Source organism: Artibeus jamaicensis, unplaced genomic scaffold (assembly GCF_021234435.1).
Source record: "Artibeus jamaicensis isolate MK-2021 breed Jamaican fruit bat unplaced genomic scaffold, CSHL_Jam_final contig_867, whole genome shotgun sequence".
NCBI lineage: Eukaryota > Metazoa > Chordata > Mammalia > Chiroptera > Phyllostomidae > Artibeus > Artibeus jamaicensis.
The window spans coordinates 6,515,671-6,540,918 of NW_026521995.1; the positions used below are offsets into that span (position 1 = coordinate 6,515,671).

Here is a 25,248-nt window from a genome sequence, read left to right on the forward strand (position 1 = left end):
TCTGTACCACCACTTCTTTTTTTTTTTTACATTTTTAAAAATTTTATTGATTATGCCATTACAGTTCTATTTCCCCCCTTCATTCCCCTCCACCCTGCACACCCTCCCTCACCATTCCCTCCCTTTAGTTTATGACCATGTGTCTCAAGTTCTTTAGATTCTATATTTCCCATAATATTCTTGCCCTCCCCCTATCTATTTTCTACCTACCATCTATGCTACTTATTTTCTGTACCTTCTCCCCCCTTCTCCTCCTCCCACTCCCCTGTTGCTAACCCTCCATGTGATCTTCATTTCTATGGTTCTGCTCCTGATCTAGCTGTCCTCTTAGTTTGCTTTTGTTTTAGGTGTGGTTCTTAGTAACTGTGAGTTTGCTGTCTTTTCACTGTTCATCTTTTTTATCTTCTTTTTCTTAGATAAGTCCCTTTAACATTTCATATAATAAGGGCTTGGTGATGATGAACTCCTTGAATTTGATCTTATCTGAGAAGCACTTCATCTCTCCTTCCATTCTAAATGAAAGCTTTGCTGGATAGATCAATCTTGGATGTAGGTCTTTGGATTTCATGACTTTGAATACTTCTTTCCAGCCCCTTCTTGCCTATAAGGTCTCTTGAGAAATCTGCTGACAGTCTGATGGGAACTTCTTTGTAGGTGACTGTCCCCTTATCTCTTGCTGCTTCTAGAATTCTCTCCTTCATTTTAATCTTGGCTAATGTAATGATGATGTGCCTTGGTGTGTTCCTTCTTGGGTATAACTTCTTTGGGACTCTGAACTTCCTGGATTTCCTGAAAGTCTATTTCCTTTGCCAGAATGGGGAAATTCTCCTTTATTATTTGTTCAAATAAGTTTTCCACTGGTGGCTGTTCCTCTTCCCCTTCTGGTATCCCTGTAATTTGGACGTCGGAATATTTAACGATATCCTGGAGGTTCCTAAGCCTCTCCTCATGTTTTTTGAATTCTTGTTTCTTCATCCTTTTCTGTTTGGTCATTTTTTTCCTCCTTCTGGTCCACTCCTTTGATTTGAGTCCCAGTTTCCTTTCCATTACTGTTGGTTTCCTGTGCATTTCATTTCAATTAGTTTAGCCTTCATATGTTCCTCTAATTTGTGACTATAATCAACCAGTTCTGTGAGCATCCTGATCACCAGTATTTTGAACTGTGCATCTGAAAGTTTGGCTATTTCTTCATCACTTAGATTTATTGGCTCTGGGGCTCTGAGTTGTTCTTGAGCCATGTTTTTATCTGTTTGTGCCTGTTATGTACGAGGAGGTATTCACCAGGGCGGGGCCACCCAGGTCACTGATTTGTGATGCTGTATGTGGGGGTGGGTCAGAGAGAGGCCACCCCAGTTGCTGGTTTGTGACGCTGTATGTGGGGGCAGGGTCAGAGAGGGACAATGGCGGTCCCCTCTGCCACTTTCCGCCACTGGGGCCTGCACGGTCTGTCTCAGTGCTTCGCTCCTTCACCGGTTTATCTGCGCTGGAATGTGTGACTGTGGTAGCCCTCAGTGGGTCCGCCTACTACTCAACACCCGGGATCCGCCTATGGCTGCTGGTGCACCTGGGTTGTGAGCCCAGGTGGATCTTTCCTGCCCGACTCTGCTCGGCTACTGGCTCTGCCCCTCTTACCAGTTTGGCTGAAGGGTTCATTGTTGTCAGACTTCCGTGTAGTTCAATTTTCTATGGTTTGACTGCATTTTTTGTTGCTAAAACTGTTGTTTTTAAACTTGGTTGTGTGAGAAGGCGCAGTGCTTCCACCTATGCATCCATCTTGGCAGAAGTCCCCGTACCACCACTTCTATCTCGGACAGAAGTGCAATGGAGATGCCTTTTTTATTTTGATTTTTTTCTCACTCATTCATCTACATATTTCAATCTCTTAGCTCTCCCATACATACTTAGTGTCTCCTCTCTCCTTCCTATCATATAACTTCAATTGTAAGGAAAGGATTCTAGTTCTTCACTTTGCAATGAAGTCGGTGTATTAATTACATATTTATCCTTAGCACCAAGTACGAAAATAAAAAAAAGCCTTTGTTGTTGTTAAAAGAATTTCCAGTACCAATAAGAAAATGGGGAAATATTTCAGGAGGCATGAGATTTTCTTAATCCCTAAGGAAAGTCTTACTTATTAGATATCTGCTCATTCTATGAGGCCATGCAGCCAGCTCTGCCCAAGAATATTTTGAAAGGAAATTTTCACACTTTTTAATACTTTTGCCTTCCATTTGATTATGGAACTACTCGGTGGAGTTTCAGTTTATAATTTGAAATTATGAGTCCAGCCAGGAAAAAGGCAATAAAATGATAGGAAAATTGCTCAACATTTCCAAATGAAAAGGAGACAGATTATTTGCCCTGAGAATACAGAAAAGCATGCTCTGCTACCAGAGTTCGTATGTGGCGCCGATGGTTGTAACACAGCTAAGAACCTACTGGCCCTAAAGAAAGAACTGCTGAGTTCCCTACCTCAAGGCTTTTTGCTCCTCTGGGTCTCTAGGGTCATTTTGGATTCCAGCATTAAATTTTTTTTTACTACTATTTATTTATACCTCTGTGGTTTTCAAATTTTTCATCTGGATGCTGTTTTCTACCTTGAATAAAAATACCTCCTTATTAAGTATCTGGCATGATGCTAGCCATTTTGTATTTTGTATACTTTATATTTTATCAAACCTGTCAGATTTAATAAGGTAAGATTAAGAAATCCATTTTATGGGTGAGGCCATTGAATTTCAAAATAGCCTAACTCTAAGTGATTGTTTTATAATTCAAACTGAAATGAAGTTAACTGCAAAATTTGCTATTTCCATGAAGCCTTGTGGCTTCTTTTTATATCTCTTTTTTCAAACATTGTAGATTGTCTTACAAGCAATCTTCTGTAGTATTTTGGACTCTCACCCTCAGTGTCATTTTCTTGGAAAGTTTAAAAAATAAATCATAGATTAGTCACAGTTAGGTATGAATAGAATTTGCCATCTTGGAAATTTTGCCAGCACAGAACCCACTTCAAGGCTTGCTGATAGAAATGGTCTTTTCAGTAAATGCATCTGCTAGCTAAAATAATGACCAATAGTGAGAAGCCACTTGAATATTCAAGTCTGTTCACTGACTAAACTTGTTTCTCCATCCCCAAATTCTTAAATTAATAAAAGCCCCAAGTTCTTTTCAGATTACGTGAAGTATTCACCATGTATCTAACGATGTCATACCAAGATTATGGAAGAGGACTAGAATTTCCTTTCTCTGGTTACCGATTTTGCTGATGTTTCTTTCTAAGTAACAGAGTCTTGTAGTTTGGCTTTTCTGCTTCTTTTGTTGTTAAAAAAACTAATTGCTTCTACTTATAATTATTTTCCTGTTAAGACATCATATTTGAACTAGATGTAATTAGTATATATTTTATATTGCATTTAGTGAAAACATTGGGTCTCTCCAATGACCTGTTTTTTATGTTTGTATTCTTGGTCAGTCTATTTACCCAATATTGATATTAAAACTAGTTAAAATAAAATTTATTATTAGGGTAGAAAATTGATTGTTTTGTTGTCTTTATTTCTTGCTGCAGCTCTAAGCATTTTGTTTTGGGAAGATAATGCTATTTTGAGTCTAACAAAACATCTTAGCAAACTTAGATATTCAGGAAATTTATCTGAAAATCAATGTATTCTTTTGAATTTTGAGTTGAGAATAATTTAAGCATGTTTACAAAGCAAGATTCCTCTGTTATTTAATGTGATTTCTATTATTTATATAGTGGAGCTCTGTTATTGAGTTTGGGGACTAGATTTTATCACTGAGATCACAAGACAAGATCTTATGCATATGTTTGTGTTATTCACTCAAGCCATTACTCAGGTATTTGTGAAATGGCTTAGGGACAGAATTCAATATACACTTGTAGCTGATGTTTCAGGAATACAGGCAAAATCTCCTGTGTCTATGAATTGGTTGGATTGAAAGGATTTTCTAGACAGTGTTCTCAGATGTTTAGTCTGATGACTCAAATTTTAGAGTAAAATTCCATGAAGACACTGGCAATATTAAGTTTGCCATCACCGCCGTAGTCCGTTGTTTTGCGTGTTGTAGTTAAGTTCTCCTGTCCAATGTGAGCCAGTTTTCATTTATTTTCCCTCACAGAATGCTGGGCAACTGGTTGAGCCATTGTCTCAATAGCATAAATTCTCCTGTGACTAAAAATGTAAGCCTAACCATGATATTTTCACTTTGTTTTCTAGAGCATCAGGGCATCGGGTCTTATCCTGTTGGAAACAATCCTTTTTGGGTCTCTGCTTCTATACTTTCCGGTAAGGAACCTATTTGTATTTTAAAAGTATCCATTTATTTTATGTTGTTTATAATCTATTTATATACAGATTGAGAAAGGGGCTTTACAGATATTTCAACCCTGGTTCTTACCTTTTGGGTAACCTTTGATAAGTTACTTAGCATTTCTAAACTGTGGTTTCCTCTTGTAAAACGGAGCTAATTATATGTTTCTTCCCAAGTTTGTGAGGAGAGTTAAATGCTTCAGTAAACTACCATGTGGAAGTCATGCTTGGTTATACATATATAGATGTTCATTTCCTCCTTCTTTCCCCCGTCCTTAAATCAGAACCATGAGAAACATCAACTAGTTAATGCTGGAAAATAACAAATAATTACATAGAAAAATAAGCATAATAACGTAAATGTATGCGTGGTGCTAGTGGCATAGATAATCACAACACACCCTCCCTATCACACTAGTAACATGTTCTGTCTGATTTTACTAATTTAATGCAACCTGTCTGTATTCAGCAGTAATTGTATGTCAAGCATAATGCTAGTTTCTAGAAATAAAATACAGTGTGAGAAGATAAGCTTGATTTCTCTCTCAAGAAACTTATAGTTTAAAGAGGGAAATGAATAATTACAGGAAATTATAATACAATGTGACAAAAAGCTAAGCCTCTAGTAAGAGCAGGATGTTGCTAAGGCTCTTAGAAAAAACACCTACCAAGTCTAGGGAATAAAACATCCTTCTCTTCCTCCATGCTTACCCCTACAATCTGTCTATTTTCAAAATATCAGTCTAACACCAAAGTTTGACTGTGGCATTCCTCTTCTCAAACTCTCCAAACGTTCTCCATTTTACTTACAGTAAAAGCCAAAATTCTTAGCATGGCCTCAGAAGCTCAACATGATTTGGATCTCATACTCTCCATCACCTCATTTTCAAATTCTCTTCCCTCACTCAGTGTTCACAAGCATTCTTAATCTATTCTGGTTTTCTACTTCTTGAGTTACATTTTTTAATTTCTCCTTAAAAACAGAAATTTATTTATGTATTATAAGTTTTTACTTTTTAAATCAAATTACATAATTTTATACTTGTTTTACTCATTATACATATTTATTTTATTAAATAAGTTTTCTTATTTACTAGCCTAGAGTTATGCATAGTAACAGTAGAAACAATATAATAACACAAAGACTGCCTTGCACGCCTGGTACTGTTTCTGTATGAGTGGCATGCTGTGCGCCATAATGTTTCCTCTTCCCCATAGAACTACCAGGCAGGTATTTAACCAAAGTCATAGAACCACCCAATTAGAAAGTCAAAGATCTGAAATGACTTTAGTGACTTGAATAATAATGTTAATCATTTGTTATTGGTGCTGCCATCATCTTTTTCCTGAACCTATGCTATTTTAAAATACCTTCTTTACACAGTAGCCAGAAAGATATTTTAAAATATCAGGTTTAATCTGTCACCCCTTTTATAGCTTCCCAGTATTCTTAGAGTAAAGATTAAAAACTCTTGACATGGTTTATGGTGTTATAAATAATGTGGCCTTTGCCCACCTCTCCAGACTCATCCAATACCACTTTTTTCTTCACTTTATGTACTCAGCATCCTGACCTTTTTTTAATTATTAAATGAAACATGATTCTCTTATGGTGACCACAATAATGGCTCCTTAAAGACGTCCAAGTTCTAATCCTTGGAACCTGTGAATAGGGTACCTTACAAGCTAAACGGGACTTTGCAAATGTGATTAACTAAGGATTACACAATATAGAGATTATCCTGGATTATCTGGATTGGCTGGAGGGTCCTAAGTAAAACAGAAAAGCAGGAGAAAGAGAACCAAAGAGATAGCTTCATGAAAAGATTGGGCTGGCTAATTCTGGTTTTAAAGATGGGTGAAGGAGACTAGAAACCAGTGGTATCAAACTCATTTTCACAGGGGGTCACATCAGCCTCATGGTTGCCTTCAAAGGGCCAAATGTAATTTCAACTCCTTACCAGTTAAGGAGTAGTTAACATTTATACAGTCCTAAAATTTCATTAGGCACTTTGAAGGCAACTGCAAGGCTGATGCGGCTTCCAATGAAAATGAGTTTGACACCCATGCCATAAGCCAAGGAATGTGGCAGCCTGAAGAAGCTGGAAGGCAAGGAAGGCAGCCTGAAGGCAAGGAAACAGATTCTTCCTAAAGCCTTTAGAAGGAACTCTGTGATTTTAGCTCCATGATCCATTTCAGACTTCTGACCTCCAGAATCATATGATAATAAACCTTTGTTGTTTTGGCCATTAAATTTGAAGTAATATGTTACAGCACCAATAGGAAACTAATATGCCTCTTGTCATGGGAACTTTTCACATGCCTTCCCTTCAATTTTAAAGTGTTTCTCTTACTTTTCTTTACCCCCCCCCCCACTAATTCCTTTGCCTAATTAACATCTAGTCGTCCCTTAGAGTTTACTTAAGAATCACTTTCTCAGGAAAGCTTTTCTTGACACCCCCAACCTGAGTCAAATTCCTTATGATAACTTCTTGTGGAATCTCACTCTTTTTCTTGACAACACTTATCTCATTTTGTAACTATATACTCAAAAGGGCAAATATTTGATCAGTGTCATTCTTCTACACATCTGTAGTTCTGTGAAAGGAAGGGCCTCTTTCCATTTTGCTCACTGTTGCGTCTGCTTATCCAGTGCCTGTCACTATAGGCAAAGTACAGTTGATATGCAGTGAACTGATGAATGAGGTTATACTGGATACATTTAGATCTGTACCCTAAACTACTGGCATTTATCCTGTGGAAGCAACCACCAAAGAATCTGTTTAGTCGTGAAAGACTAAAAATGATGATCCTTATTTATATTACTTATGCAGTGCTTGTAGTTAGTCAATAAAAATATTTTTAATGTTATTTTGATGTTTACAGTTTGGTTTATTTTTATTTATGATTCCTATTCATTTAAATTAAGTGGTCATATTAATGAGCATATGTCTAAAGTGTATAGAAGAATTTAAAGCCTTTTACGTAGAATAAGTACTGTAGAAAAGAAGGCCATTTCAAAAAATACTAAATATTAGGCTACTGAATGTCCAAGGCAATTATTAGAGATCCTTTCATTTACTGGGATCCAGTTTTAAAATATATCTGATATACCTATATCTATGATAATATCAGATACAGAGAAAAATGGAAACTTCAAAGGGATATAAAGATAGCATTTATACTCAATAATTGTAATATATCTGGGAGAAAAAAAACAGAAAAGAAGACTTAACCCCCCAAAAAATTTGTCCCAGAAACATTAGGATATCTTATTATGTTGATTTTGATGGTGTAAATGTGCCCTGTACATTTCTAACTTGTTAAATATCTTAACTGCTTTCTCTGTTCATGGTATGATCTATACCAAATTGCTCATGAAAGTTGTACTGGGGGGTTACTGTTTTTGGAAAAAAGTGTACTTGAATAAAGCAGAATTATCTGGGGGGCTGGGTAACTCCGTGGAAGGAGGCTGTGGGGATAGTCACTGTTCTACTGAGTTGTTATGCAACGAGCCTTTTCTTCTTTTTAGGTTGCATATTATTGTTCAGATTTGCAGGAATTAAGGTTATTTTTGCCTTTTCTAAGCAATATTAGACTACAGACAATTTTGTAACAATGCTTATATTAAAAAGTCCAAATTAGAGATTATCATCACTGTGCAGATGAGGACAAACCAAAAATCTTACTAAATTTAGCATTGTTATAATTGGATAGCACAGAGCCAAAGGATTTGAAACATTTCTTACAGATTCTCAAGAGACTCATGATTTGAAGTCCATACATTTATGAGCAAATAATTAGTCTCCACAATCACTTAAAACTTTCATAAATTTATAAAAGAAAGTAAAAAGAACTTTAAAAAGCAACTAAAGTACATTTTTCTTCTTAAATCACACAACAATGACCTTTTGTTGATTCATAGAACATATTAAGTAATATGAAGTCTAGAATTTTGTTTTTGACTTGGCTAAAACTAAAAGTTTCCGCTAATGTAGATTTTTCCCTTCAACCTTGATTATCTGCTTGGTTGGCTGATGTGTCTCTAAAGGACACCAGTACACATATAAATATAGTTAAGTATATACAAACTTGTCCCAGCTCCTACCTCTTCAGGTCCTAGAAAATAATTGTAAACTATTAGAGTTAGTAGGAACAGCAGAGACAACTTAGTCTTTATTCAACCTCTGTTTTTCAACTATAGAAACAGAGGCTGAGAGAAGCTGCACCTCATCCAACATTTTTTGCTAGGTGGTGAGAACCTTAAGAATAGAATATAGTTCTTTGACTCCTGGTCTACCACTGTCTTCACTCTTCACTCTATGATAGTACTTCTGATAGATGGCATGGATGTGAGATTCAGATGGCATTATGCAGTGTAGTCAGGAGGTCTGTGGTCAGTCACCCTTTCTCATCCAAGAAAATAAAAGGCACAGATAGCAATTTAAGATTTCTTGAGGTTTGGCTTTGAGTCTCAAAACTCCTATAAGGCTGGCTGAACTATGTTGTTGAACAATATGATATGCAACAGTTTTACCTACAAAAATTACACTTTTAAGTTTCAACCAAATAAATAACCCCATTAGACCATGACAGGTTGGTTTCAGTGGCACAGAACTGAAGTCAGTTGAGACAAATTTTTCTATGATCACCCCAAAGCCTAAAGCTAAAAATCTTATTTTTTTACTCCAATGTAGAACACATGCATCATCCAGAAACAGAGGAAAAACAAGAGCATATTGCTTTCATGCCTAGAGCTTAAAGAGAAGAAGGTAAAGGAAAAAGAGTTAAAAGTGGGCATGGAGAGTGAAACTATAAGAATATAGCTAAAGCAGCCAGGATTTTAACCCATTACTGTTATTATTAACTTTGATTCTCAAATTAACCCAGTAGGAGCCTGTTCAAGCTAGCCTCTGCATTCTTTTGGTATGACTCATTCCTGGAGTACTTCCTGCTTTCTAGTACAACAGAATATACTTTTCCCATCCGAACCTTGGGATCAGCCTTTTCTCCAAAGAGCCCTGTTTCCTTTTAGGGAGAATGATAGCAATTCAGTTCTGAGACAGACTCGTATCCATTGTGACAAATATACGGAAGAAATGTCCCAAATTTACAACTAGGCCACGTTTCTCAGACCTCAGTTATCAAGGAATAACCGATAAGGAGATTTTTATAAGATTTCTCGCCAAGTCTAAAATTCCATCTTTCGGTTTATCTACTTGGTGACATTAGGTCTATTTGGATTGATACCAGAACAAAAGAAAAAATTGGAAGGTAAGTTCAATACTCATGTGCTAAAAATACTATCAAGAAAACAGTAGTTGTCTCATGCCAAGGCAGTTCACAGAGCATGGGAATAGAAGACACTTAATCTGCAAATTGCTAGAGGATTTCAGGAATTTTGGCTAAAATGTTGAGATCAAAAGACATCAAAGAACTAGACCCATTTATTCAAGGGAGTTTGAAGAGTGTGAGAAGACATTTTGTTCTCTTTGATAAGGTAGGTTAGAGGAATAAAGGAAATGGTTGTAAATATTCTGTAGTCTGAGCAGCTCCACTTATCCACTGGTTTCTGTGCTCCTCTTCCCTGTCAATCCACTAAAGAGAAGTCGGATTGTTAGTGGAGTGGTTGTGTATGGGTAAGGCACAGAGGTCATCTGGTATGCATATTCTAGAGTATTTGGTTAGGGGTCTTGAATCAGTGATGTGTTAGGGATTAACTGTAATCCTTCTTTAGGTAAAAGAGTTTTTTAAATTTTTTCCTGAATTCGGAAGACATTGGATAATAAAATTATATAGGTTTTGGGTGTACAGTTTTATAATACATCATCTGTATATCCTATTGTGCATTTACCACCCAAAGTCAAGTCTCCTTCCATCACCATTTATCCCTCCTATACCCTCTTCTACCTCCCTCATCCCTCTTTATCTCTGGTAATCACCATACTGTTGTCTGTCTATGGGTCCTATGGGTTTTGGGAGTTTTTTTTGTTAATCCCCTCACCTTTTAACCAGCCCCTCAACTGCCTTCCTCTCTGACAGCTGTCAGTCTGATTTATGTGTCTATTAGTCTGTTTGTATTTTGTTTGTTACTTTATTTTATTCCTTAGATTCCACATATAAGTGAAATCACATGGTACTTGTCTTTCTCTGACTGGCTTATTTCGTTTAGCACAATATGTTCCAGGTCCTTTCCTGATATTGCAAAAGGTAACATTTCTTTTTCTATGGCCAAGTAGCATCCCATTGTGTAAATGTACCACAGCTTTTTTATTCACTTATCTACTTATGGGCACTTGGGCTACTTACAAATTTTGGCTATTGTAAATAATGCTGCAGGGAACATAGGGGTGCCTATATCCTTTTGAATTGGTGTTTGGGGCTTCTTTGAATATATTCCCAGAAGTGGAATCACTGGGTCATATGGAAGTTCTGTTTTAATTTTGTGAGGAAACTCTATACTGTTTTCCACAGTGACTGCATCAGTTTGCATTCCCACCAACAGTGTGCAAGGGTTTCCTTTTCACTTCATCCTCACCAACACTTGTTTGTTGATTTATTAATTGTAGGCATTCTGATAGGTGTGAAGTGAAACATCATTGTGGTTTTCTTTTGAATTTCTTTGATGATTAATGATATTGAGCATCTTTTCGTGTGTGTGTATATATATATATATATATGAAATGTCTATTCTAGAGATGTAAGGTTGGTACAATATCTGCAAATCAATAAATGTGATATACCACACAAAGAGAATGAGGGTTAAAAATCACATGGTCATATCATAGATGCAGAAAAAAATTTTTGATAAACTCATTTATGATAGATAAAACATAAAACTCCCAGAAGAAAAACATGGGCTGTAAAATCCTGAATATTTCTCATAGCAATATCCTTTTCTGATATATCTCCCCAGGCTAGGGGCACAAAAGAAAAAATAGATCATTGGGACTACATCAAACTAAAAAGTTTTTGCACATCAAAAAGAAATCAACAAAATTAACACAACCCAGTGAATATGCTCCACAAGGGAGCAATGATATATCTGATAAGGGGTAATACCCAAAATTTATAAAGAACTTAACAAATTCAACACCAAAAATAAAAACCCCACAGACAATCCAATTAAAAAATGGGCACAGTAAAAAGGAAGAAAAATTTACCATTTTTGCCAGTGTGGGTGGACCTGGAGAACATTTTGCTAAGTGAAACAAGCCAGTCAGAGAAAGACAAATACCATACAATTTCACTCATATGTGGAATCTAATGAGCAAACTAAACTAACAAGCAAAAGAGAGACAGACTCATAGATAGCAGAGCAGGCTGATAGCTCTGTGGGGCAGGGTGGGTTTATGGGGTGGAGGATTCTAGCAAAAAGAAAAAAGGGCTCATGGACAGGGACACAATCTGGTGGTTTTTGTGGTGAGGGGGATGGGTGGAGGTGAAAGAGGGTATAAGTGAGATAAATGATAATGGAAAAATACAATTAAAAAAAAAATGGGAAAAGGACCTGAATAGACACTTCTCCAAAAGGGACATAGATGGCTAAAACAGTTTTAATAAACTGGAAGAACCTTGAAGACTTGAAAATTGAACCTCTGGCTTTAGTTTTTCATTAAAAAGAAACAGTTTCCATCTTTGCTAAAATAAACACCAATTAGACTACATGCCTCTTTAAAAACACTTTGTTATTTTTGTGAAATATAATAATTACATATTTATGAACTAGAACTGATGCGGACACTGGCCTGCAGTGTCCAAGGTGTTATGGATGAGACAATACAAATTCACATGGACTACAGAAATCCTATAAAGAAAAATGGATGACATGGCCACTCTCTCAGTGAAGGAGAGGGCAGCCCCGACCCTTGCCTGGAGAGGCTTTTAGTGGGTTTAATTTGTATAGGAATACAGGGCATATATGGAAAGCTCATCAATTATTGTCAGGGAGGAATGATCAAATGGATAACATTCAAAGAACTCTGAGGGCTTATTCTGAGTCAGGGTCAGATAGCCAAAGGGCCATAAAGTTTTGGTGAACAAACTCATTTCATGCTTGGATACTTGTCATTTAAATTGAGGGTATTAGCAAAGCATGTTTCACAGAATTTTATGCATTCTTTCTTAGACTTGATCACACTAGGGAACCCACCCTTTCCAGCACAGGGCCATACCCACCTCCGGCATTGTTTCAGGCTTAAGTCAGGCAGGGGAAATAAGGCAGCCAAGAGACTAGGAGACTTCTGGCAGACAGAATGAGGACTCAGGCTATGTCAGAGCCAAGGGGTGAGGGTTCATCACCCCCTTCCCTTTTTCTATAGCCCCCCAAGACCTTCCCTGAGGGGCCCTTTGCAACCATGCCTATCTTAGGTCATTTCTCCTTTGAGGAATCTTACCCGTCATTGGATAATCAGTCATCTGCCCAGGGCCAAGCAGGGTAAAGAGAAAGGGGGTAGAGGGGTTCCCCTACAAGGAAGATAAGTTTTGTCTCCTAAGTGGCTTATGGTCCCAAGGTCTTTCTACTCAGCCTTAGCCATGGGGGGTTACAGGTTCTGAAACCAAGCAGGGCGGTTCCCAACATTGAACAAAATTGAAAAACACTAAGAAAAAGGTAAAAGACAACCAAAGATAAAAGATCATCATCCAGAAATAATCATTGTATACATTTTGTTATTTATGCATCTGTATCTGTACATATTGAAATAGAAAATGAACAGATGGTTTAATTGAGATACAGATAGTAATATGAGGTTTTAATAACAATATTAATTGTAACCATTATTTTCACTTAAAAGCTGAAGTGAAAAGCAAGTTATTTCTTATTTTTTGATAAATGAATCTTTACAACAACCATTGTTAGTTCTAAAAGACCTTTCTAAAGTTAATAAAGATTACAAAATGTTTACAAAGTTGGCTTAATTTTTTTTTTTACTTAGCTATGTGTTTTATCTTAAGACAGTATCACTTGACTTCAGCTATGGCAGCTAAGAAATTGAACTCAAGTACGGTTTCTTTTGCTACCTTGTTCCACCTTTATTTTATTAGTTAATAATTTTTTAATTGTTAAAGTTTATAGTATTATATGACATGCAATTTTGAAACTATAATTCACATAGTTGTTCACCCATAGTTTTATATTTAATAGATTTAATGTTTTCCACTAACTTTGTATCAGGCTTCTTCATTCTTCAGCTCTCATTTTGATTTGTCCATTGGTTTTCGTTAACAGGTGTTTTGTGAAGGAATAAGTTGTTTTGTTTGTGAGTTCTTATATGCTTGAGAATATCTACCCACTGTCCTAATATGTGAAGAATAACTTCCCTAGAAATAAATGTTTCAAGGCATACTTCCTATTGCTCTGAACTTTGTATTCATTGTCTGCGTATTTCCAGCTCTTGAAATAGCCTGATTTCTCTCACTTATGAATGACTTGATCTTTCTGCCTGGATGCCAATGATATTCTTTTTTTTTTTCCAATGATATTCTTTAGTTTTGCGGTTAAATAATTAAATTCAGAACTACCTTGGAATTTGTCATTTTATACCTTTTTTTCTTTTGGATCATGTACTTTTTCTCAACATATAAATGTAATACCTCTTTTTCTATCTCTGGAGTTTTTAAAAATTATATCTTTAATTTTTTTGTCTTATCTTCAGGAACGTGAATTATGTATAAATTGAATTTTTTCTTCTGTACCTCTAAAGTTCCTAGTTATTTATATGTCTTTGTCCTTCTCTATTTTGTTCTATATTTTTCCTTTAAACCTTTATTCCATGAACTTTGCACTATTCTCAGTCGTGTTTTATTCTGCTTGAGTTGATTCTGACATTCCTTTAACCTCTCTGATGGTTTTCTTCTCCCCCCCTTCCCCCAGCTCTCTTGGGGCAATCTTAATGCTTTCTCAGTTTTTTTATCTCTTCTTTCATCTCTATTATCTTTTTCTTTGACCTCTATGAGTGGGAACAGGTTTTCTGTAATTTCTTTGAGGCTCTGAGAGTTACTTATTTGAATTTTTATTACTTTTTGTTGTTAAGATTGTTCTTTTTGTCCTTTTTTAAATCTTCTCTTCTCTCAGTATTTAAACAAAGAACCTGTGCTGGTACTCTTCTGGTTGTTATTCATTTTTTATTATGATAATTCTTTTTTGTTGTGATAAACTCTACTTCAACATAAGCTAATCATTTACATAATTAAATGTCCAAATCAGTGACATTAAATACATTCATGATGTAATGCAATCATCACCATTATTCATTTCAAGAACTTTTTCATCATCCCAAACTAAAAATCTGTGTCCATTAAATAATAATTTCCCATTCATTCTTTACTACCAGACCTCAGTAACCTCTATTCTACTTTCTGTCTCTATGAATTTTTCTGTTCCAGGTGTTTCAAATGCGTGGAATCACACATTATTTGTCTTTTTTTGTGTGTGTGCCTGGCTTATTTTACTTACTATGATGATTTCAGGGTTCATCCATGTTATGGCATGTGTCAGAATTTGATTTCTTTTTATGACTGAATAATATTCCACTGTATGTATACACCAACTTTTTAAAAAAATACTTTATTTATTTATTTTTAGAGAGAGGGGAAGGGAAGGAGAAAGAGTAGGAGAGAAACATCAATGTGTGGTTGCCTCTCATGTGTCCCTCACTGGGGACCTGGCTTGCAACCCAGGTATGTGCCCTGACTGGGAATCGAACTGGTGACCCTTTGCTTCACAGGCTCATGCTCAATCCACTGAGCTATGCCAGCCAGGGCTCCCAAGTTTTGTTAGCCTTCATCTGTTGACAGGCATTTGAGTTGTTTTACCTTTTGCTATTGTAAATAATGCTGCCATGAATACAATGTACCAGTATGTGTTTGAGTTGCTGCTTTCAATTTTTTGGCTATGTACAGAGGAGTGAAATTGCTAGATCACATAGTAATTTTGTGTTTAACTTTGAGGAACTGCCGCACTGTTTTCCATGGTATATTCAGCAGTTTACAAAAATCTTGGAATTATTCTTGACTTCTATCTGTCCTTACATCTCATGTTCAACTCATCATGGAACCCTGTAGGTTCTACCTTAAAAACATTTCCAGAGCCAACCATTTTCTACCACTTTCATTGTTATCACCCTGGCCTGAGTCACCACCACTGACTAATAAATTATTGCTAACCTAAAAAGTCTATTTTTCACTCTCAGCCTCCTAGTCTATTCTCAATACAGCAGCCAAGAATCTTTTAAACCTAGCTCAGCTACTATGACTCCTGCTCAAAACCTGCGATAGCTCCTCAGTTCATTCAGAGTCAAACCTAAAGACCTACAAGGTCTACATGTTCTACTCACCTAACCTTGTCTCCTTGCTCACTCTTGTCCAGTAACATGGGCTCTTTAGTATTCTTAAACAGGCCAGGCACACTCCCATCTTAAAGCCTTTACACTGGCTGGTTCCTTTGCCCAAAACTCACTCTTTCCATTATCTGTGTGACAACTTCCCCACTGCATGCCTTTGCTGCGGTGTCCTCTCAGTTTAAATTGCAGCCTACCCTGCTCCTCATAGCACTTCCAATTGCTCTCACCCTAAAGTTCCTTTTCACTTCATAGATACCGTATGATTTTTGTTTTCTTTATTTCTTACGCAATTAAAAAAAAATCTACCTACTAGATTTCCACTAGATTAAAAATTCATTCCTATATTTCAGCACCTGGAACAGTGCCTGGCAAGTAGTTATTTTGCATACATGAATATTTCTCAGACATTCCTTCTACATTAACATATGGAGTGTGGTTCTTCTCTTATACTATTAATGATGGATTTTCATGCCTTATAAAATTCTTTATGTTTTTAGCTATAATAATATTTTATTATAATCTTTTCAAGAGATGGACCATGTCTGTTGTATCTGTGCTCTTCCATAAGAGCACATTAAAAATTTGTTGAATCTCAATATGATTCTACTTGAAGCAATTACTCATGTGCACATGCACATACATAAATGTAGAGCCATATACCTGTCTTTATGTTTTTGTCTCTCCGTTTCTACATCTCTGTCTTTATCTCTAATTTTCCTGTGGGGAGATAGGAATCTAGACCAATAATAAAGACACTTGAATAATAGCCTACATAGACTTACATGACCTGGCCCCTATTTACCTCTTTGGCCTCAAGCTGCACCACTCTCTTCCTGTCTCTGCCACAACAATACTGGCGTGTTTCCCTTCCCGGAGCTGGCCTGGGATAGCCCACCACATACCTTACCTGGGCATTGGATGTTTCCTCTTCCTGGAACACTCTTAACCCACATATCTCCATGCCAGCTCCCTCATTTTCTTTAAATCTTTGCTCAAATACCAACTTTTCTGTGAAAACAAGCTAAAGAACTTACTATTTTGGAGTAAACAGGGAGAGGTTGATTCAAAAATTATGATTTTAAAGTGAGAATAAACCACTATCATTGCAGAGAATTTCTAACAGGACACATTCAGCAATGAGGTGGAGGCAGAAATGCCACGATTTGGCAGTAGACTAAGAACATAATAAATTACCCTGAGGATGACTTTACAGGAACAAAGGAGGAGGTGCTGGCTCTGGCAGTGGTAGAGAATTGGACAGTCAGATGGTTTGAGTTGAAAGATAAGAAGTTGTACCTCTGAGGCAATGTCATGGCTAGCATGTTTTAGCTCTCTAATAAAAAAGAAATGAGTAAAATATCAGTTCAGTCTGTAATTCCCTTGCTAGAGTTTGTGCCTTAATGTCTTTGCTAATGGAAAAAACATGACAGGAACTCTATCTCTTTTTCAATTATTACCATTTCTCCCCACATATAAAAATGTGTCATGGATTATCTGGCCCAGGCCCAGACACATAAGTATTAGGTATTTCTGAAGTTTGGTAAGTAATTTTTAGTTAATAAAAAGACTAACAAATAAATGTATGCTTTAAGTTATATGTATTTTATGTGAACATGTGATTTTAGTGAACTTTAATAGTCTCTGGGAAACAGTCTCAGAATTGTCAGACATTTATATTAGCAGCTTACTAATCTCTATGATTTTATACATGAACAATTTGACGTAAGAAGATAGAAAGACACTTAGAGATATTTAAGAGTTAATTAAAAAAATAGTTACAAACAGAAAAATAGTGTTTAGAGTAGAAAGTAGCTATGTATTCTGAAAAAAATAGTTTTCTCTTCAAATCTATAGAGAAAAACATTGTAGAAAACTTGGGAACAATTTTTTACTATTTACAATGGCAGCAAGTATTCTTTTAAAAATGACAAGATGATGTTTTGACATACCAAATTATACCTTAAATGTCAGAGGCTACACAATGTTGCTAAAGAATCACAATTCAATAAAATAGATACATTTCTTAAAGAAAATAACAGAAGAGAAAAAACATAAAGGCATACTGCTTAATTGAATCATGTTCATAAAATCCCAGCTTCAAACTATTCAGACCCTGGTAAAGCATGACTGAAGGAACTATTTGGACCTATAGCCAAAATCAGAAAGGTCAATGTGAACTTTTAGGAGAGAGAACAGATTGCTTTTCTGGAATATACCAGAGAGGCATGTTAGTTAATATGTCTATGTTAGTCATATATTTATCTAAAAGCTGATATTACTGTATTTGTTATAATCCCTGTAATATGAAAAAAGACATATTTTGTGAAAATATAATCACTATTGATGGAACTTTAGAAATAGTATAGATCATCTAAAGTAAATATTATTTAGGATTAGATGTATATAATCTCTATAATTCATCTATCCTTGAGTATTCCAAATTGAGATTTATTTTGAGTACCATATATAGGTTTTGGAGATAATATAAATATGACTAATTCATATGTAGATGTGTTCAGATGACAAATTAATCTAGACTTTCAATTCAACTTTGACTCTTTATTCTTCATACTTCTGTTTTTGTAACTGGTATGTGCTTTTCATCATGCTTACAGCAATGTGGGAAAGACAGTGTCCTGTTTGGCGGTCTTGTCCACCTCACACAGTCAGTCACTGGAGTCGGGACATGACCCTGACTGGCAGCCCCCATGCGAGTGCCACTGTTCTTTGTGAGGAGGATCTGGGAAGCTTTACTGCTTATGTGGGTTTTCCTTAAAACAGTTGCACATTTTGTCTTTTGATGGAAACCACAGCATTTCATCAGATGCTCTGAAATAAAAGATGCTCTAAAAGAAGACGAGGTCAAGTATACTTAGTAAATGTTTCTACTTGTGGAGTCATAGTGAGCATTAATTATTAAAGGCTCTGAGATATGTCACAAAGGAATGCATTTAAAACTGAGCATTTCCCCATCTTGCTTGATTTCATTATGTCCTTTGACACATAACACCTATATGAAAAATTTTAATTAGTAATATAGATTCCATAATGAGTGCCTTAAAGAATACATACTAAAAAAATCCCATAACATTACAGAAGTATTATTCCATTGTGTGCATGTATGTGTGTGATATAAGCATGCAAGGTAAACTGTAAGAAAGCAGGAGAGTGACAAACATAAAATTCAGGACCATAGTTACCTCTGAGAGGGAAGGAATGAGGGTGGGATCAAAGATTAAACAGGGCATAAAGGGAACTTTTAGGTAACAGTAATATTCTTTTTCTTCAACTGAGTGGTGGGTAAATGGATGTGGCTATTTATTTTGTCTATATATAAAATCATCATGAGGAGACACACACACAGATGATCTAATGGTTAGAGGTCCAGAAGATGAAGAGGACCCAGCAGAGGAGACTGGAAATGACCCAGCAAGAAAGTGCAATGAGGATCATTGAATGGACATATTGTATTTCAAGAAAGAGAAAAAAAAAGAGTGGTCAGTGGTCCTTCAGGTCATACTGATTAGTCTTATAAGATGGGGAATGAGAATTGGCCACTGAATTTGGCAATGTTAAGGAAACCAGTTTTGGTGCAGTAGTGGGTGATAAAAAGCCCACTATTCCAAAAATAGTGACTGGAGAAGATAAAATAGAGAAAGCAAGTAGACATCATTCTTTGGCTTTCTCCGTGTGTCAAACAACAATGAAAACAAAGGAAATCATTCTTTGCACAAGTTTTGCAGTGAAGGGAAGGAGACAGTTGGGGTACTAGAGGTGTATAGATCAAGCGACATTCCTGTTTTAATGAGAAAAGTTATATTTGCATGGGGACTAGCCACATAGAGACAGAAAATGATGGTGCAGGAGATAAATGAGTGTTATCATTAGGGAAGCCCTTAAATGTTGGGAACTGTCCTGCCTGGTTTCAGAAGCTGTAACCCCTACATGGCTAAGGTTGAGTGAGCAACCTTCAGGTCAGAAGTCACTAAGGAGACAAAGCTTATCTCCCTGGCAAGGGCACCGATTCTGCTCCTTTTTCTTCACCCTGCCTGGCCCCTAATGCTTGATCAGTTAGCCAATGACAGATAAGATTCCCCAAAAAGGGAGACCCCAGGAAAGGACTTTGGGGGCTATAGCAAAAGGGGGTGATGGACCCTTGCCCCTCAGCTTTGACATAGCCTGAGTCTGCATTCTGTCTTGAAGTCTCCTAATCTCTTGGCTGCCTTACTTCCTCTGCCTGACTTAAGCCTAAAACAATGCCTTAAGCCTGAAACAATGACAGAGGGTGGTACAGCCCCAAGCTGGAAAGGGCAGGTTCCCCAAGCAATCAGGCCTAAGAAAGAATATGTAAAATTCTGTGAAACCTGCTTTGTTTATAATGCTCTCAATTAAATGATAAAGGTCCAAGCAAGAAGTTTGTTCCTCAAAATTTTATGGCTCTTTATCTATTTGACCCTGACTCAGAATAAGCCCTCATAGTTCTTTGTATGCTATCTATTGTTTTATCCTTACCTATATTCCTGTGCAAAATGAACCCAATAAAGGGCTCTTGGCCCTTCTTCTTTGAGAGATCTGCCACCTTTCCTCCCCAAGCAGATCATGTCTTGGTAGACTTATTCTCATCCGTGGGGGCTAGGGGAGCCCTGAGGGTGGAGCTCCCCCACACTTAAATATACAAAAGCAGGTAGGATCCAATGAGTTAAGTGGATGGGTTGAACTTAGATTGGAACACATCCAGTTCATATGTTATGACAGGGGAGACAGAGGTACCAGGACTTCTCTTCCATAAATATCAGATGAAAACCTGGGGTTAGGGCAAAAATTAGGACTTGAGACATCTTCAAGAATGTGTAATTTTGGCTGTTTCATTTTCCTGTTGTTCAGGACTTCATACTAGATTTGGACAGTAGCTCAGTGTAGTTCAGGTTCAGGGATTTTTTGGGAAGAGTTGGGTACTTTTTTTCATTGCTCAATAACTTTTATTTTTGTAATGATTTTCATTGTTATTCTATTGCAGTTGTCCCAATTTTCCCCCTTTCTCCTTCTCTGCCCATCCCATCCTCTGCTACCACAGTCAATTCCCACAGTTATCCATGTCCATGGGTCATTCATACATGTTCTTTGACTAGTCTGTTTCCCTTCTTTATATTATTATGACCCTCGATGCTCCCCTATGGTCACTGTCAGTCTGTTCCATGTTTCCATGCCTATGGATCTATTTTGTTCATTAGTTTGTTTTGTTCATTGGATTCCTTTTATAGGTGAGATCATATGGTATTTGTCTTTTACCGACTGGCTGGTTTCACTTAGCATAATATTCTCCAGGTGCACCCATGCTTTCATAAAAGGTAGGAGTTTCTTCTTTCTTTCTGCCATGTAGTATTCCATTGTGTAAGTATACCACAGTTTTTTGATCCACTCCTTTACTGATGGGTACTTAGGCTGTATCTAGCACTTGGCTGTTACAAACAGTGCTGCTATAAGCACAGGGGTGCATGAGTTCTTTTGAATTGGTGATTTGGGATTCTTAGGGTTTCCACATGGAAACCCTAAGCGGATTTGCCAGGTCCAAAGGCAGTTCCATTTTTAGTTTTTTGAGGATACTCCATATTATTTTCTACAGTGGCTGCACCAACAGTGCTCTAAGGTTCTCTTTTCTCCACATCCTTGCCAGCAGTTGTTGTTTGTTAATTTATTAATGATGGCCATTCTGACAGGTGTCAGGTGATATCTCATTGCTGTTTTAATTTGCACCTCTCTGATGGCTAGTGATGCTGAGCATCTTTTCATATGTCTCTGGGCCCTTTGTGTGTCCTCCTTGGAGAATGTCTGTTCAGATCCTTTGCTCATTTTTTAAAATTGGATTGTTTATCTTCCTGGTATTGGGTTGTATGAGTTATTTACACAGTTTGGAGATCAAATCCTTTTCCGATGTATCATTGGCAAATATGTTCTCCCATATGGTTGGTTCCCTTTTCTTTTTGTTGATGGTGTCTCTGGCTGTGCAGAAACTTTTTAACTTGATGTAGTCCCATGCATTTACTTTTTTCTTTATTTCCCTTGCCCTAAGAGCTATATTGGCAAAAATATTGCTATGTGGGATATCTGAAATTTTCCTGCCTATTTTTTCCTCTAGGACTTTTATGGTGTCATGACTTATATTTATAAGTCTTTTATCCACTATCAGTTTATACTGGTGTATGGTATAACCTACTAAAAGGACTTCTATAAAAAGGAAAAGAGAGAAAAGAGAGAGTGTGAGAGAAAGAGAGGAACACAGATATAGAAAACATGGCAATGAATACCCATCAATAATGATGTTAAATGTAAATGGGTTAAATGCCCCAATCAAAAGACATGGATTAGTTGAATGGATAAGAAAACATAACCTGCATATATGCTTTCCACAGGAGACCCACCTCAGAGCAAAAGATCCACATAGGCTGAAAGTGAAGGGATGGCAAAAGTATTTCAAGCAAACAGACATAATAAGAAAGCTGGGGTAGCAATATTTATATCAGACAAATGGCTTCAAAACAAAAGCCATAAAAAGGGACAAAGGTCAGTACATAACATTTAAAGGAGTGGTCAAAAAAGAGAATATAATGCTTGTAAACATATATACACCCAATATAGGAGCACCTAAGTATATAAAGAAAATCTTGAAGGACTTCAAGAAAGATGTTGATAATAACACAATCATTGTAGGGGATTTTAACACCCCACTGTCACAATGGATAGATGTTTTAAACAAAGAATCAATAAGGATATTGTGGCACTGAACAACACTCTAGATCGAATAGACTTAATTGATATATACAGAAACTTTCACTCCAATGAAGGAGAATGTACATTCTTTTCAAAAGCACATGGAATATTTTCAAAGATCAACCTCATGGCAGGATACAGAAGAGGCCTCAACAAGTTCAAGACAATTGAAATCATATCAAGTATGTGCTCAGCTCACAATGGATTGAAACTACAAACCAAATTCATGGAAAAAAAAAACATTTCAATACATGGAGACTGAATAACATGTTATTAAATAATGAATGGGTCAACCATGAGATCAAGGAAAAGATCCAAAACTATCAGGAAACAAGTGAAAATGATCACACAATATCTCAAAACCTATTGGCCACAGCAAAGGCAGCACTGAGAGGGAAGTTCATAGCAATACAGGCCTACCTAGAGAAGACAGAAAAATCACAAATAAACAACCTAACCTTACATCTACAAGAACTAGAGGAACAACAACAAAGCCCAGAGTGAGTATAAGAAAGGAAATAATCAAAATAAGAGCAGAATTAAATGACATGGAGACTAAAAGCACAATTCGAAGGGTCAGTAAATCCAGGAGCTTGTTCTTTGAAAAGATAAACAAAATTAACAAGACTCATCAAGAAAAAAAGAGGACTGAATAAATAAAATCAGCAATGAAAGAAAAGTTACAATCAATACCACAGAAATACAAAGTATTGTAAGAAATTACTATGAACACCATATGCCAAGAAATTGAACAACAAGGGCAAAATAAGCAAATTTCTAGAAACATACAATCTTTCAAAACTGAATCAAGGAGAATCAGAAAGCTTGAGTAGACTGATAACAACTAGTGAAACTGAAGCAGTAGTCAAAAAATTCCTGGTGCACAAAAGCCCTGGACCAGATGGTTTCACATGTGAATTTTACCAAACATTTAAGAAAGAACTACCTTCTTTCTCAAATTATCCCAAAAATTCAAGAAGAAGGAAAACTCCCAAACTCTTTTTATGAGGCCAGTATCATCCTAATCCCAAAACCGAGTAAAGACACACAAAGGAAGAAAATTACACACCAATATCTCTGATGAACATAGATGCTAATATCTTCAACAAAATATTGGCAATCTGGATTCAGCAATACATTAAAAAGACCACACACCATGATGCAGTGGGATTCACTTCAGGAATGCAAAGATGGTATAATATTTGCACATCAATAAACATAATATACCACATAAACAAAATGAAGGACAAAAATTACATGATCTTATTAATAGATACTGAAAAAGCATTTGATAAAATCCAGCATCCATGTATGATAAAAACACTCAGCAAGATGGGAATAGAGGGAGCATACTTCAAAGAATAAAAGCCATATATGAGAAACCTACAGTGAACATCATTCTCAGTGGGCAAAAACAAAAAGCTTTCCCTTTAAGATCAGGAGCAAGACAAAGGTGTCTGCTTTCACCACTTTTCTTCAACATAGTACTGTGAATTCTAGCTACAGTGATTGGAAGAGAAAAAGAAATAAAAGACATCCAAACTGAAAAGTAGGAAATAAAACTGTCATTATTCACAGAAGACATGTTAGTGTATATAGAAAATCCTATAGTCTTCACCAAATACTACTTGACCTAATAAGTGAATTTGGCAAAACAGAGGGATGCAAAGTCAAAATTCAGAAGTCAATGGCACTTTTGTATAACAACAATGAAATATCAGAAACAGAAACTAGGAAATATCCCCATTTACTATGGCAACAAGAAAAATAATGTACCTAGGAATAAATTTAGCCAAGGAGATAAAATACCTGTACTTGGGAAACTATAGAACACTGAAAAAATAAATTAAGGAGGATATGAATAAATGGAACCATATACCATGTTCATGAATTGGAAGAATTAACATCATTAAAATGTCATACTACCCAAAGCAATCTATAGATTCAGTGCAATTCTTATTAATGGAATACTAATGAAATATTTCACAGATCTAGCACAAATATTTCAAAAATTTATATGGAACCAAAAAAGTCCCCAAACAGCCTCAGCAATCTTGAGAAAGAAGGACAAGGTAAGAGGGATACCTGATATCAAACTACACTACAAGGCCATTGTAATCAAAACAGTCTGATACTGGCATAAGAACATATACATAGATCAATGGTACACAATAGAAAACCCAGATATAAAGCCAACTCTCTATGGTCAATTAATATTTGACAGAGGGGGCAGGAATGTACAATGGGGCAAAAACAGCCTATTCAACAAATGGTGTTGGGAGAACTAGACTGGTACATGCAAAAATGAAGTTAAGAGATCTTATGAGTAAACTGCAAAATTCTGGTAATTGGTGGTGACTTCTCAGCCTTTGTGATGAGTGTTCCATAGTGTACAGTAACTTGACTTCATGTCTGTCCTCCAAACAGTTGTACATTCTCTGGTAAAATGACTTGTCTCTGATTAAATAGTGACTCCAGGTGAGGTCAAGTCCTATTCAGTCCAAATTTAAACCTGTTTGAATTCAGGACCCTTCAGGGGCTGTCGCTGTACTAGTCACCCAATTACTCAGGCTATTACTGCTATTATGAAGCAGATTAAAAAAATGACAATTGCAAAATTATTCTGATCTATGTAGACAGGCACTACAGATCTTGGGGACTAGAACAATTGAACTGTGACATGAGCTTAGATAAAATTTTAATTAAAAAAATTGAAGCTAAAAATAAACACAATTTCAGATTTTGGGGAAGCTCTTAACAAGAGTTGCTGAGTCCAGCTGGACTGAGTAGTGCTGGAATTTTTC

General features: G+C 36.4%; 1 protein-coding gene across 1 annotated transcript in view; it reads left to right on the forward strand.

Moving 5' to 3' along the window:
• Nucleotides 1–25,248, forward strand: part of GPR158 (G protein-coupled receptor 158) — a 360,713-nt gene that overhangs the window by 251,182 nt on the left and 84,283 nt on the right. The window contains exon 5 of the mRNA XM_037125812.2: nucleotides 4,242–4,310. Coding sequence (XP_036981707.2) covers nucleotides 4,242–4,310 — 69 coding nt within the window. The remainder of the gene's footprint in view (nucleotides 1–4,241; nucleotides 4,311–25,248) is intronic.